Here is a 16,486-nt window from a genome sequence, read left to right on the forward strand (position 1 = left end):
ATACTATCATTGATATGCCATATATATATATACACACACACAACACACACCGTTTATTACCGTACTATCAATAATTATGTTAAATGTAAATGGGCTGAATTCGCCAATCAAAAGACAAAGTGTAGATAAAGTTTTTTCAATTTTATCTTTTTAAAAAATTAGCTCTTCGTTTTGTTGTTCTTTTCTAGTGTTTTTTCTATCTATTATTTCCACTCTGATCTTTATTTCCTTCCTTTTGCTGACTTGAGCATAATTTATTCTTCTAGATCTTGAGGTGTAAAATTAGATTGTTATTTGACATCTAGTTTCCTGGTATATACATTTATTGCTATAAACTTCCCTCTCAGAACAGCATTTGCAGTATCCTATAGCTTTCTGTTTCTTTGTTTCATTTTTTTTTTTTTTTCATTTGTTTCAGGACTTAAAAAAATATTTTTCTAGTTTTCTTCTTTGACCAGTTGCTTGTTCAGGAGTGTGCTGTTTACTTTCCACATATTTGTAGGTATTCCAACTTTCATGTTCTAGTTTCACACCATTGTCATCAGAAAGGATAGTTGGTGTGATTTCAGTCTTTAATTTATTAAGACTTGTTTTCTGTCCTGTCATACCCTTCCCTATTTTGGGGAATGTTCAGTGTGCCTTTGAGAACAACATGTATCGTATTGCTCTTGGATGAAACATTCTGTGTATGTCTGTTAGGTCCTTTTTGTATAATGTGTAGTTTAATTCCAATTTTTTTTAAACTCATTTTCTGTCTGAATGATCTATTCATTGTTGAAAATGGTATATTGAAGTCTCCTGGTATTACTGTATTGTTGTTTCCCTTTTTAGAGTTCTTCCTATCTACTTTATATAACAGATGCTTCTATGTTGCATTATAAATACTCAAATTTATTATATCTTCTTGATGAATTGGGTACTTTATTATATAATAACTTTGTCTTTTGTTATATTCTTTGTCATAAAATTTGTGTAGTCTAGTATAGGTTTAGCTGCTTCTAAATGTCTTTTGGTTTCCCTTAGCAAGCTTTTTCAATCATTGCTTTTTCTACCTTTATTCACTATAAAACTAAGGTATGGAAACAGCCTAAGTGCCCATTGATGGATGAGTGGATAAATAAAATATATATACAATGGAATATTAGCCTTAACAGAGTGAAATACTGTCATTTGTGACAACATGGACAAACCTGGAGGGCATTATGCTAAGTGAAATAAGCCAGACCGAGAAAAATAAATACTGCATGGTATCTAAACTTACATGTGGAATTTAAAAAAAGAAAAAGTAGAATTTATAGAAACAGTAGAAAAATGATTGCCGGAAGCTAAGGGAAATAAGGATTCTGAGTTCGGTAAAGGGTACAAACATTCAGTTAGCATATGAGTAAGATCTGAATATCTGTTGTATGAAACAGTGACTCTAGTTGATCACACTTAACTGTATAGTTGAAAGTTGCTAGAAGAGTAGAACTTACATGTTCTCATCAAACAAAAAATATTCAAGGTGATGTACATGTTAAATTAACTCTTGGGGGAATCCTTTCAAAATGTATACATGTATCAGATTATCACATTGTACACTTTAAATATCTTTACAACTTTATTATTAATTATACCTCAATAAAACTGGAAAAAAAATAGAAAAGGAACTAGTTCATCTTGGAGGAATAGGTGATTCCAGGACTAAGGTAGAGCTAGAAGAATGAGTCTGGAGTGTCTAATTAGCCAGAAATGGGTAAATGTTCAAAGAATGTTGGGACCCGTCAGTTGTACCCAAAAGAGCTTGAAGGGTCTTTCACACAAAGTTGGGGACAACTTGAGCATCAAAATAAATAATTCTGATCATATACAATTGTGTAAAAGGATAAGCCATGTTTCCATACTGATATAAATAGATGAATTGATGAGTGGATAGTTTGATGTTAATGAGCATATTTAGTTGTCTTTCCCCAGACCTCTACGTGTTTATTAACTACAAAGGCAAAAGGTAACTGTAGTGACGAGGCCTGTCAGACACCAACTTAATCAAGTGATCACAGTAAACATTACAAGAAGTGAGTCAAAACCTCCACTTTGTTGATGGGTTACAATGAGAACGATAATAATGTCGCTTCTTTTATACTCCTAAGAGTAATAATTTAAATTTAATCACAAGGAGACAAGAAAACCACACTGAAGGGCAGTATACAAAATTATTGGTGAGTTAGTCTTCAGAGTTGTCATTCATAGAAGCCAAGGAAGTGCTGAAGAACTGCTCTAAATTGCAGGAGACTAAGAGACAATGAAATTAAATACAGCTTGTGATACTAATGTAGATGTGAAGTATGTTATTGGTACAGTGTGCAAAACTTGAATGAGGTCTAAGTATTAGATGACCAATAATGATTATGATAGAATGTTCATTGAAACCGTGCTTTTTGAGTTTAACAATTGTTAAATACCTTTTCATAACTTTTTTTGTGTTGAAATAACATGAAATTTGCCATTTTAACATTTTATGTACAATTCTATGTGCAAGTCAGTGGCATTAAGTAGATTTACATTGTTGTGCAGCTGTCACCACCGTCCATAGCCAGAAGTTTTTATCTTATCAACCCAAAACTCCATACTCATGAAAAAATAAATCTTCATTTCCCCCTCTTTCAGCCCCAGACAACCACAATTCTACTTCCTGTCTCTATGAGTTTGACTGCTCTGGGTACCTCAGATAAGCAGACTCATACAATATTTGTCCTTTTGTGTTTCACATAGCATAATGTTATGATTTTATAAAGGGAAGTCAAGTAGCCAAGAAGTACAGTACAATATTAACCTCAGCAGCTTTTGCATTGTTTTCTAGAATTATTTTCAACTTCAGGGTATGGAAAACTTACTTCTGTAAGTCTGACTATAAATTGCCAGTATAACTCGGGAGAGATACGTTGTCCAAAAATGATGTAACATCTCTATCTCTTTTCACTTACACACTTCCAGATCTTTGATTTTGGCATCTAATTATTTTTAAAATAACCTTTTAAGTTAAATCACAGCACATCGTTACTGTAAATCTTTTATCCACAGACCTTGTGCTATTTGTAATACTTTTATGCTATTGATAATGAAGGTCAATTTTCTAGCAAGAACTTTAGCAACTAAAACACTCTAAACCAATGTGCCATAATGTTTTGAATATAGTAAGTATACTTTATTATTTTATCCTTAAAAGAGTCCTGGTGTAAAGGAAAGTGTTTTGACTGGAAAACCAAGGTAATTTTTGTACACTTACAGACTTGTAAAATCAGAAGAGACTCTAGAAGTTGACTTGTCGGATCTGTATCTAGTTTAATTCAGGAAATCTTTACTGAGCATAGTACACATTGAGTAGAAAATGATGTGAATTTGCTTCTTTTCTGGGTTCATTTAATAAGGGTTAGCCAGGCTATTTTAGTGGGAAGCATTTAGTGGGAAAATGTTAGAGCAGTTTATTCTGGGATATCAGGGTTGGGTGGGGTAAAACTTTTTTAAACTTTCTGTAGTTTGTGTTGTCACGAAGTCAGACGCAAACTCCTGCTTGGTTTTTATTCCTTTTCTTCCTTCACTGTAATATACATTGAATAAAGACTTTGATCTCTTAATACATCTCAGTTATGCTCTTTTCTAGTTAGGCAAATTACTGTGTCTTGTATAGGATAGTTACAGAGTCCCTAGGCATGAGATTCACCAAACAGCTGAGACTTAAAAATAGCTACTAGGAACTACTTTAACACTTAACTATTAACAAGGACTATGTCCAAAAACATGTGGTGGGGAGGAGAGGATATAAATGTGTGTAGAGAATAAAGAGAAGCATGCAGATCTGAATTCTGTGCCTAGGGATTTTGTCCCCAACTCTATTTATATGCGTCTATTTTTACTTCTGAGTTCCAATAAGTTATCACTTGGGAAAATTGTAGCTCCCTAAGGGAAAAAGAAAAGGAGCCATTTTATCTCTCCTCCATGCCTTTAATATGCTTGGAATACTTTGTGCTGATTAGTATTTGTCCTTTGTTAGCTCTTTTCTTATACTTCTGTGAAATCGTTCATCTAATTTTTATGTGGATAAGATGCTCCTATTACATTCTGAGTTTATTCTCACTAAATTATAGTTGCTATTTATGTTCCTCTAGACCAGTGTTTTTCAACTTGGGCTTCCCAGGGACATCTGGCAATATCTGGATCCTTTTCACAATTAGGAGGCTATGGTTTTTCCAGTGGTCATATATGGATGTGAGAGTTGGATGGACTATAAAGAAAGCTGAGCGCCGAAGAATTGATGCTTTTGAACTGTGGTGTTGGAGAAGACTCTTGAGAGTCCCTTGGCCTGCAAGGAGATCGAACCAGTCCATCCTCAAGGAGATCAGTCCTGGGTGTTCATTGGAAGGACTGATGCTGAAGCTAAAACTCCAATACTTTGGCCCCCTGATGCAAAGAGCTGACTCATTGGAAAAGACCCTGATGTTGGGAAAGATTGAGGGCAAGAGGAGAAGGGGACGACAGAGGATGAGATGGTTGGATGACATCACCCACTCAATGGACATGGGTTTGGGTGGACTCTGGGAATTGGTGATGGACAGGGAGGCCTGGGGTGCTGCAGTTCATGGGGTCGCAAAGAGTCAGATACGACTGAGCAACTGAACTGAACTGAACTCGTATGTAAAGGGTAGAGTCAGGGATGCTGCTCAGCATCATCTGTGCAGGACAGCTTACTTTCAAAAGTTAATACTGTTTTATATTGCACTTTTTTGTTTGTATAAAATTGAATTCAGAATATATCGTGTTTGTTATCCATTTCCTGTTAATATTTACTTCTTTCCATATAAATTTTCATGAGTGGCTATTATCTATTTATCTTCTGTTTGTGGTTTAAGCCTAAAAATAAATGTTTTAAGAATAAAGGCATATTCCTGGGTAATCATGTTAGGTGCATATGAGAATACTTTTAGAGAAAATAAGTAATATAGCATTTAAGTATCTGGATTCTGTGCATTTATCATTAAAGTCTGAAATTATTCGTATTTATAAAGAAGCTTCTTACAGCATCATTACTACTGCTTTTACCTTAGTTCTCAATGAAATAGTATAAATCAGAAGTTCAAACTGTTATAATGGTAGCAGCCTTTTATTTTATTTTGAGCATGTATATCTTGTCATTCAGCAAACAAGTATCCAGTGTCTGTTATGAGCCAGGTATTTGGTATTTGGAATCCAACTGTGTTCTTGCTTTCAAAAGAACTCTGACAAATGCTATAATCCCAAATAGACAGTCTAATAGTGTACATACAAGGAACTGTGTGTGTGTGTATATATATATATTATATATACACCATTGGAGGGACCAATGATGAGAGAGAATTCAGGCTATATCAAGTTCAGGTTAAGAAGAAAGGGGTAGGTTTTACAGTAGAATAATTTGTATAAGTAAAGAGGCACAAAAGAATATGACACAATGCTTGCTTATATTGTATATTGCTTAGGAAATGGGGAGGTTTAAAAGATGATTTTCAGGGGGTTCCCAGATGGTTCAGTGGGTAAAGAATCTGCTTGCAATTTGGGAAGAGATGATTTTCAAACAAAGATAAAACCATGATTCTCATACAGATAAAAAAAGTGAATGTGGGTTAAGGATTTTGTTTTAAAACACATTTTTATGGAGTAGTGGAATACTGAAATCAATTATAAATAGGTAAAACTTTTTTCTGTAGAGTGAAACAGAATTTCATATTTATCAGTTACAATTTCTAGCTGTGTAAAATAACTCCCATAGAATCAGTCTGATTGGAGTGCAAATTTTTTTTCTATGAAAGTGGCAGGAAATTTCAAGCTAAACACTTAATTTGGAGCTTTGTACTAGTGTGTAAAGTGGAATCACCAGAGGACAAAGAGTGGGAAAGAAAGTTACCCTTAGGTCTCTTGTGATATGTTATTTTCATTGTGAATTTATGGAATTGCATCTCAGTGCCAAATGCATTCCAGACTCATGGGGATGGAGTGCGACTGTTCTCTACTGCTTTGCATTGCTATGTAGTCCAGTGTGAATTGATTCTGCAGTTTAGAAATTGAAAGGAAGACAAGCCTCCATTTGTGTTCCCATTTGAAACTTTTCTTCACAGTCTCATGGTTAATACACCATTGCCCTTTTATTTTATTTATTTTGAGAGAATATGTTAACTCGTTTTATCTCACTCTTGGCTTGGAGTTAATTTTGAGGTAGAAACCTTTCTCTGTCACCAGTACCACCACCATGTAGGAAGGAAGTATAATTTTAGGTTGTTAAATCTGCTTATTTAAAAAAACAAGTGTAAAGTTACATTAATTGTAAATTATAAAATCCATTTAGAGGATACTGTGATAAGAATTTAGAGATGCTTTGAAACTGACATTTTTCTTTATGTATTTAAGCAGTATTTGAGGTTAAAATTCTTAGAAATGTTGAAAATGTTAACTTTTTTCCTTTGTAGACCATCCCATTATGATGGGTTTTGAGCCACTTGTTAACCAGAGACTACTTCCACCCACCTTCCCTCGATATGCAAAAATAATAAAAAGAGAAGAAATGGTCAACTATTTTGCAAGATTGATAGATAGAATAAAAACTGTCTGTGAGGTGGTCAATTTAACAAATTTACATTGTATCTTGGTAAGTACAAATCAAGTCTCTATTCTGGAATATAGCTTTGATTTAATAGCAGAATAGTTTATTATGTTTTAGAGACCCTTGCAGGGTAAATAATGCTCCTCACCTATTGTCTGTGATATCTGGAGAATTAAGTGTTTGTGTGTATTATTTTTCTTTCTATATTTAATCCTCATAAGGATTTTATACAACCCATTCTAGAGATTAAGAACCTAAAATGTGGAGAAGTTAGGTAATTCACTCAAGCTTTAAATATGTCAGTTTGAACCCTCAATTCTATGCTATAAATAAATAAATATAAATGTTTGTTAATGTGTATATATACATACATATATATGCATATGTATGTTTTTTCATTAAAAAATTGATAACTTACTTTTTCATCAGTAATCTCTGTATCTTGAATATGTTTTCATGTTAATAAATAATATACAAATAACAGATACCAAAATATTAATTACAACTACTTACAAATAGTAGAAAGCTATATGATAGTTTGTTTTTTCCATTTTTTCTGCATTTTCAGTGTTTTTTGGTATTTTGTATATAGGGCAGAAACAATGGTAAGGGGGAGAATAGTGATATTAGTGAAGGAAAGTTCATATATTAGAAACCCATATGATGATACTTTTGACAGCTATGGAGTAATAAGATATACCTAGTTTAAATGAGGTGAGTAATGGACTATATAGAATATATCCTGTTCGAATAAGAAACTGAGTACAAACTGTGATAGTGAGTATACACACATTCATACATACATACATTCAGCCAATGTGCTCTTTTTTGTGCTAGTATATACAGTGATGAGCAAAAGTATATCATCCATTTTGTCATGGGGCTGTAATGTGCTATAGAAATTGATCAAATAATCACATAAATGTTTATAAAATTACAAACCAATATAAGCAGTATGAAGGAAAAGAACTGGAAACTACAACATAAAGCATATAATGAAGGAATTGACCTAAATGATCAGAGAAGGCTTTTTTAAAGAAGTGACGGTGAAGCTAAGATCTGACAGGTGCATTTCATGCAGGGATAGCATGATAAAGGACAGAAATGTAAAGACCTGACAGAAGCAGAAGAATTTAAAAAGGTGGCAGGAATACACAGAAGAACTGTACAAGAAAGATCTTAATCACACAGATAGCCACGATGCTGTGGTCACTCACCCACCTACAGTCTAAAATCCTAGAGTTTGAAGTCAAGTTAGCCATAGGAAGCATTGCCACAAACAAGGCTAGTGGAGGTAATGGAGTTCCAGCTGAGCTACTTCAGATCCTAAAAGATTATGGTGTTAAAGTGCTCCACCCAATATAAGGACTGGAAAAGGTCAGTTTTCATTCCGATCCCAAAGAAGGACAGTGCCAAAGAATGTACAAACTACCATACAGTTGTGGTCATTTCACATACTAGTATGGTTATGCTTAAAATCCAAGCTAGGCTTCAGCAGTACATGAACCAGGAACTTCCAGATGTCCAAGCTGAGTTTAGAAAAGGGAGAGGAACCATAGATCAAATTGCCAACATTGGTAGGATCATAAAGCAAAGGGAATTCCAGAAAAACATCTAATTCTGCTTCACTGACTGCACTAAAACCTTTGACTGTGTGGATCATGACAACTATGGAAAATTCTTAGAGATGGTAATACCAGACCACCTTACCTGTCTCCTGAGAAATCTGTATGCAGGTCAAGAAGCAACAGTTAGAACCTTATATGGAATGATGGACTGGTTCAAAATTGGGAAAGGAGTACAAGAAGACTGCATATTGTACTCTGTTCATTTAACTTCTGTGCAGAGTACTTCATGCAGAATGCCAGGCTGAGTGAGTTACAAGCTGGAATCAAGATTGCCAGGAGAAATACCAACAACCTCAGTTAATACAGATGATTCCACCCTAATGGCAAAAAGCGAGGAGGAACTAAAGAGCCTCTTGATGAGGGTGAAAGAGGACAGTGAAAAAGCTGCCTTAAAATTCAATATTCCAAAAACTAAGATCATGGCATCTGGTCCCATCACTTCATGGCAAATAGATGGGGGGGAAGTGGAAGCACTGACAGATTTTATTTTCTTGGGTTCCAAAATCACTGTGAACAGTGACTGCAACCATGAAATTAAAAAACGCTTTCTCCGTGCAAGGAAAACTATAGTGAGCCTAGGCCACATATTACAAAGCAGAGACATCTCTTGGCTGACAAAGGTCCGTATAATCAAAGTTAGGGTGTTTCCAGTAGTCATGTATGGATGTGAGAGTTGGACCATGAAGAAGGCTGCACTTTGAAGAATTGATGCCTTCGAATTGTGGTGCTGGGGAAGACTCTTGAGAGTCTCTTAGACTGCAAGGAGATAAAACCAGTCAATCCTAAAGGAAATAACCCCTGAATATTCATTGGAAGGACTGTTGCTGAAGCTGAAGCTGAAGCTCCAATATTTTGGCCGCCTAATGCAAAGAGCGGACTCATTGGAAAAGACCCTGATGCTGGGAAAGATTGAAGGCAAAAGGAGAAGAGCGCAGCAGAGGATGAGATGGTTATATAGCATCACCGACTCAGTGGACATGAATCTGAGTAAACTCTGAGAGGTAGTGAAGGACAGGGAAGCCTGGTATGCTGCAGTCCAGTGGGTCACAAAGAGTCAGACGGAACTTAGCTACTGAACAACAGCAGAGTAAACACAGTGAGGTAAATAAGGAAACCATTACCACAGTCCAAGGTAGAAAGGATTGTCACTTGGACTGGAAGGATGGCAGGGAGATGATGAGATTGTCAGTGTTACAGCTATGTGTGAGCTAAAAGGCTTCCCTGATAGCTCAGTTGGTAAAGAATCTGCCTACAATGCAGGAGACACTGGTTCAATTCCTGTGTTGGGAAAATCTGCTGGAGTAGGGATGGGCTACCCATTCCAGTATTCTTGGGCTTCCCTTGTGGTTCAGCTGGTAAAGAATCCACCTGCAATGCGGGAGACCTGGGTCTAGTCCCTGGGTTGGGAAGATCCTCTGGAGAAGGGAAAGGCTACCCACTCCAGTATTCTGGCCTGGAGAATTCCAAGGACCGTGTAGTCCATAGTGAGCTAAAGTTGATAGAATATTGGTTGATGAATTAAATATGGGGCATGAAAGAGCTCTCAGGAAGTTCTCTAGGCTTCTGCCTTGCAAGTCTACACACATATTTAGTGCTGTTCGCTCAAAGGGGGAAATTCTTTAAGGAACTTGAGAGTCAAATGGGGGTCTTAGGGAAGTAAAGTTTGAGGTACATTTAAAATATTTAAGTAGAGATATTAAACAGATAATGACTTATGGCTAGAATTTAGAGATTTGTGCTTAGAATTAAAATTTTAGAATTATTACAGTATAGATAGTAATTGAAGCATGAGTGTTTATGTTTTAATATTTGTGAGGAGAAGAGTATATAGATTAAGAAAAGAAGGTTGTCTGAAACTAAACTTTGAACCTGCAGAACAAACTGAGAAGTACCCAGAGGAATAAACATGTGAAAGTCATTTAAAGGTTTTTCAAGGAGGAAGTCATGCTGTTGAATACTTGAATGAAAGAGATAAATAAGGTCCAAACTCAGTGTCCAGCTTTGAAGTTGGTAATGGGGGACAAGTGGTGCCTAGAGCAGAGTCAGGTTACATGTTGAAGAGGAGAGACAGTGGGCACAGCCAGCTTCTTCAGAAAGTTTGGTTGAGAAGACAGCAATTGAGAGGAAAATGTGGGATCATGCGATAATCTTTTCTTTTTAAAGATGAGAGAAGAGTATTTAAATGAAAATGGGAATGATCTGGTAAAGCGGAAGAATTTTAATATCTAGGAGAGCAAAGTATGGATAGTTGACAGTGTGTGATGATTGTGAAAAAGCCAAAGGAATGGGATCCTTTTATATGGGTGTAGGATATCTGTTGTTAAAGTAGACAACTAAAGGATCTGGGTACAGTTGTGTATAGAGTTAATTTAGAGGCTAAAGTTGAGGAATTTTCTGTGGTATAAATTATTTTAATTTTCTTTGTAATATAAAACAGTAGCATCTCTCTCTAGTGGAGAATTCACTTTGAGGAGTGTGTGCAAGGTGTTAAAATTAATTGTGAGAAAAGTGAATAAATTCAGTTAGCTTGATTACTTGGTATTTATTTCTGTGAAGTAGGAAATGAACCTCTGTCTTTAGTTAGTAAATTAGTATTGATACTATTATTTTTATGATATAAAAATTTAATGTTGGTATCTACATAATACTGTTATTCATCAGTTTGTTAAAATAATTTTTTTAGGCTCTAAAATTATCCATTGTTCCATTCCTGTTGTTGTTGTTGTTTAGTTGCTAAGTCATATCCAACTGTTTTGCAGCCACATGGACTGTAGCCCAACCAGGCTTTGTCCATCGGATTTCCCAGACAAGAATACTGGAGTGGATTGCCATTCTTTCTTCAGTGGGTCTTCCCGATGCAGGGATCAAACTTCCATCTCCTACACTGGCAGGCAGATTGTTAACCACAGGACCACGAAGGCAGTCCCAAGCTGGGCAGCATTTTGATACAAAACGAACTCTTCCTTTACCTGACAGACTCCCAGGCTCTCAAGAGCCTCAGTACATCATGTTCCTAACACCTTTTGTTGTTGTTGTTTAGTCACTGAATCATGTCCAACTCTTTGTGACTCCATGGACTGTAGGTTGCCAGGCTCCTCTGTCCATGGCATTTTCCAGGCCAGAATACTGTAGTTGGTTGCCATTTGTTTCTCCAGGGGCTCTTCTGGACCCAGGGGTCAAACTCCCGTCTCCTGCTTTGGCAGGTGGCTTCTTTGCATCCAAACCACCAGGGAAGCCCATTCCATTTATACAGATAGACAGTTCTTATAGAAATTATCTTTAGCAATCTGTCTTATTTTAATTTTGATAGTGTATCATTCCCAGAAGATCTAGTAAAAATTACACTCTATATGCAAGCATTTTCAACTTTTATTTAATCTGTTAATGACATTACTTTTCTTCTGTGTATCTTTTAGGATTTTTTCTGTGAATTTAGTGAACAATCACCTTGTGTTCTTTCGAGATCTCTATTACAAGTAAGTTCCACTTATTATCAAAATAGTTCTTTAAACAGCAAATAATGTGTATTGACATTGTTTTATTTATTATGGAATAAAAGGTGGATGCTTCTAAAGGGTATTCCATGGTTAGTGTTATATTTTTGGAATAGAAGTATTGAGTTACAGTGTTAGACATTCATTAAGATCATAGTCTGGGCCAGAAAACAAAACTTAGTAAGTAAAAAAAAAATTGAAATCATAGAAAGTATGCTCTCTGACTATTTTGGAATTAAACTAGTAATCAGTAACACATGTATCTGGAAAATTTTCCAAATGTTTGAAAATTAACACATTTCTAAAGAACCTGTGAGTCAAAGAGGAAGTGTTGATGGTAATTAGAAATTATTTTGAACTGAATGAAAATGAAAATATATCAGATTTTGTGGGATACAGTTAAAGCAGTACTTAGAGAGTATAGAACTAGATGTTGATATGAAAGAAAGGTCAGAAATTATAATTTAAGCTTCTACTTTAATATAGAAAAAGAAGAGCAGATCAAACTAGAAACAAGCAGAAGGAAATAAAGAGCAGGAATGTGTAAAATGGGAAAGAGACAAATAACAAGAGAAAATCATTACAGCCAAGAGCTGGTTCTAAAACTGATGAATCTCTATCAAGACAGACCAAGAATAAAAAAAGATACAGATAAATAATATTAGGAATTATTATATATCCTAAACAAATTAAAAGGATAATATAGAATATTCTAAATAACTCTATATCCTAAATGAAAAACTTAAGTGAAATGGACCAGTTTTGTGAGGGACACTACCAGCGCCCTTCAAGAAGTAGACAATTTGAATAATCCTGTATCAATCTGAGAAATTGTGTGCATAGTTAAAAGTTTTTAAACAAAACTCCAGGCCAATTCTACACACAGATTCTTCCAGAAAATAGAAGAGGCAAGAACACATCATAAGAGGCCTGCATTGCCTCAATACCAAAACCAGACAAAGACATTTCAGGCTTAGAAAACTGTAGACCCATATCCCTTAAAAACATAAGAATTAAAGTATTACCAGATCAAATCTACCAATATATATATAAAAAAAATACATTATAATCAAGTGCATTTTATCACAGGAATGCAAGCCTGGCTCAATGTTTAAAGTATAATTTACCATATAATATAAAGTCTCAATAGATTCAGGAAATGTATTTGACAAAATCAGCATCCATTCATGATGTTGCAAAACTCTCAGCAAAGCTAGGAAGAGAACTTCTTTAATTTGATAAAGAGCATGTGCAAAAAACTTAGAGCTAACATCACACTTAATGATGAAAGAGTAAGTTTTTTTCTCATTTGGGAAGAAAGCAAGGATGTCCAGTTTCATCACTCCGCTTTTACTCAGTGTGGTACTGGAAGGCTTAGCCAATGAAAAAAGGCATGAAAAGAAATAAAAGACATATAGTTGAGAAGGTAAGAAATAATATTTCTTTATAGACAGCATGATTATCTATGTAGAGTACCAAGGAATCTGCAAAGAAGTTCCTAGACCTGATAGATGAGTTTGACAAAATCACAGGATATGATACCAATGTACAGAAAGCAGTTGTATTTCTATATACTTGCAATGAACAATGCAAACCAAAAACTTTAAGGCAGTACTATTTACATTAAGCATCAAGAATGAAGTACGTAGAGGTAAGTCTAGCACCTGTTTGGAGAACCTGTATACTAAAAAACTGCAAAGTAATAATAAAAGACATCAAAGGAGGCTTAAATAAATAGGTGTCCTTTTGTGAATTGGAAGAATTGATGTTTTTTAAGATGTCAGTTCTCCCCCCGAATTAATCTACAGATTCAAAGCAATCTCAAAATTATAGCAGAAGTTTTTGTAGATGTCAACAAGCTACTTCTGAAATTTATATGGAAAGGCAAAGGAACTAGTACAGCCAAAATAAATTATTATTACTGTATTTTGAATTGAATGAAAATATGTCAGACTTTGTGGGATTTATTATTGTAAATAACAATGTATTTTAATTTAATAATTCATTATTTTAGATAGATTTCTTTCAGTTTCAGAAAGTTTTTATGTATTCCAAAGTTTTTATTTGAGATAGGTTATCAACTGGCTTGATATTAATAACCGTTAAATATTTCATAATTTATGAAACCTTTTCTTGTATGTTGGCTCATTTGACATACTCAGACATGTCATTTCATTTTTCACTAGTTCAGTGTTACTACCCTTGACTTGAGAGATTTTTTTCTTGCACATTTCTTCTCCTGCATCAAAATACTCTTAAATAGGGATTAAGTAGTACCCGTCATGGAAGCAGTGATTTATAAAAATTTTCTACCAGCTTTTTACATTTTAATGTCTTGTATTCTGTGACATTTAAAAGAAGTATGCTTATGTCACAGTAATGAAAAATACATGTACAATGTGTCAAAGATTGTGACAGCATTACTAACATATATAACGTTTGTTTTAAGACCACTTTCCTGGTGGATAACAAAAAGGTCTTTGGAATCCATCTCATGCAAGACATGGTGAAAGATGCTCTTCGGTCTTTTGTCAGTCCTCCGGTGCTCTCCCCAAAGTAAGTATCATAAGATATTGTATAGCCTGTATATTTCTTAAAAGCCCAAATTCTCTGTGCTCCTTTATGGCAAAGATATAAAAACTGTTGGATTCAAGTCTCCATGTAAAAAAAATAACTCTTATCATTAAAATTAATTGATTTCTGCTGCATATTATTTAAATTTAAATTGAGGTTTTCTGAAGTTAATACTGGGTCCAGTATGAGAAGAAAAGCTTACAAGGACTTGTTAGAAATTCAGCAAGTTGTATTAACCCTTATTGTGTGCAAAGCACTGTGCTAAGTAGACACTTTGGGAAATAATTATAAAAAGATAAGATTTCCTCTCGATAATCTTGAGTCTAGATAGAAATAGAAAATGCTGATAATTGATCCTTAATTATATTCTGGTAGAGTCATTTCCCCAAAATTATGCTGCCATAAAAAGCTGGAAAGGATCGTTTGAATTGGCCTTTTGGAAAAGAACGCCAACTTTATTGACCTTTCCCTTGAGAAAAGAAGAAAGGAGATGTTATTTCTTAGGAAAGAAACCAGCATTTGTTAAGATATAGTGTATGAAATCACATATTTTAAGGAAAGTTAGTGGTTCAGCATTCAATTTGTTGAATAAATCATGCCACATTTCATATAAAACTCTGGTAGCGTCCTGTCTTAGATTGGTTCTCCAGAAGCTGATCCTGACACAAAGATTCATGCCAGTGTAATTTAGAAGGTGATTCTAGGAGAGCTTTCAGGCTTGTAGGCAGGTGGGATATGAAAAGGAAGAAAGCCACGTAGTGGTGTGCTTCACAGTTGGTTGTTGCTGTTCAGTCACGGAGTCTGTCTGACTCTTCGCTACACGATGGACTGTGGCACGCCTAGCTCCTCTACCCTCCATTATCTCTCGGAGTTTGCTCAGATTCATGTCCATTGAGTCAGTGATGCTATCTAACCATCTCATCCTTTGCCATCCCCTTCTCCCTTTGCCTTCAGCCTTTCCCAGCATCAAGGTCTTTGCCAGTGAGTCAGCTCTTCCCATCAAGTGGCCAAAGTATTAGAGCTTCAGTTTCAGCAGCAGTCCTTCCAGTGCATATTCAGGGTTGATTTCCTTAAGGATTGACAACTTTTATCTCCTTGCAGTCCAAGGGACTCTCAGGAGTCTTCTCCAGCACCACAATTGAAAGCATCAGACTTCTTTATGGTCCAATTCTCACATCTGTACATGACTACTGGTAAAAAAAAACATAGCTTCGATTATATGGACCTTTGTCAGCAAGTGATATGTCTGCTTTTTAGTGCGCTGTCTAGGTTTTTCATAGCTTTCTCTTCCAAGGAGCATGCGTCTTTTCATTTCATGGCTGTCGCTGTTGGCAGTGATTTTGGAGCCCAAGAAAATCTGTCACTGTTTCCACTCTTCCTCCTTTTATTTGCCATGAAGTGATGGGACTAGACGCCATGATCTTAGGTTTTTAATGTTGAGTTTTACACCAGCCTTTTCATTCTCCTCTTGCACTTTCATCCAGAGGCTCTTTAGTTTCTCTTCACTTTCTACCATTTAAGTGATATTATCTGCATATTTGAGGTTGTTGATATTTCTCCCCGCAATCTTGATACCAGTTTTATGATTTATCCAGCCCAGTGAAGTACTCTGCATGTAAATTAAATAAGCAGGGTGACCCTGTACGACCTTGTACTTCTTTTCCAATTTTGAACCAGTCTGTTGTTCCTTGTTTGGTTTTAACTGTTGCTTTTTGACCCTCATACTGGTTTCTCAGGAGACAGGTAAGGTGGTCTGGTATCCCCATCTCTTTAAGAATTTTCCACAGTTTATTGTTATCCACACAGTCAAAGGTTTTAGTGTAATCAATAAAGAAAAAGTAGTTGTTTTTCTGTAGTCCCCTTGCTTTCTTTATGATCCTACAAATGTTGGCAGTATAATCTCTAGTTCCTCTGCCTTTTCTAAACCCAGCTTGTATGTGTAGAAGTTCTCAGTTCATATACTGCTGAAGCCTTGCTTGAAGGATTTTAAGCATTACCTTGCTAGCATGTGAAATGAATGCAATACATTTCACATGCTAGCAAGTATGTGAGAGTACAGTACAGTAGAGTAGTGTGAACATTCTTCGGCATTGCCCTTCTTTAGGATTGGAATGAAAACTGACCTTTCCAATCCTGTGACCACTGCTGAGTTTTCCAAATTTGCTGATATAGTGAGTGCC

The 16,486-nt window shown here is 35.5% G+C and overlaps 1 protein-coding gene across 4 annotated transcripts in view; it reads left to right on the forward strand.

Moving 5' to 3' along the window:
- Window positions 1-16,486, forward strand: part of NAA35 (N(alpha)-acetyltransferase 35, NatC auxiliary subunit) — an 88,062-nt gene that overhangs the window by 50,415 nt on the left and 21,161 nt on the right. For all 4 annotated transcript variants that reach the window (XM_027550147.1, XM_027550148.1, XM_027550149.1 and 1 more), the window contains 3 exons: window positions 6,477-6,655; window positions 11,655-11,714; window positions 14,182-14,288. In XM_027550147.1, coding sequence (XP_027405948.1) covers window positions 6,477-6,655; window positions 11,655-11,714; window positions 14,182-14,288 — 346 coding nt within the window. The remainder of the gene's footprint in view (window positions 1-6,476; window positions 6,656-11,654; window positions 11,715-14,181; window positions 14,289-16,486) is intronic.

Source organism: Bos indicus x Bos taurus, chromosome 8 (genome assembly GCF_003369695.1).
Source record: "Bos indicus x Bos taurus breed Angus x Brahman F1 hybrid chromosome 8, Bos_hybrid_MaternalHap_v2.0, whole genome shotgun sequence".
In the NCBI taxonomy this organism is placed as follows: Eukaryota; Metazoa; Chordata; class Mammalia; order Artiodactyla; family Bovidae; genus Bos; species Bos indicus x Bos taurus.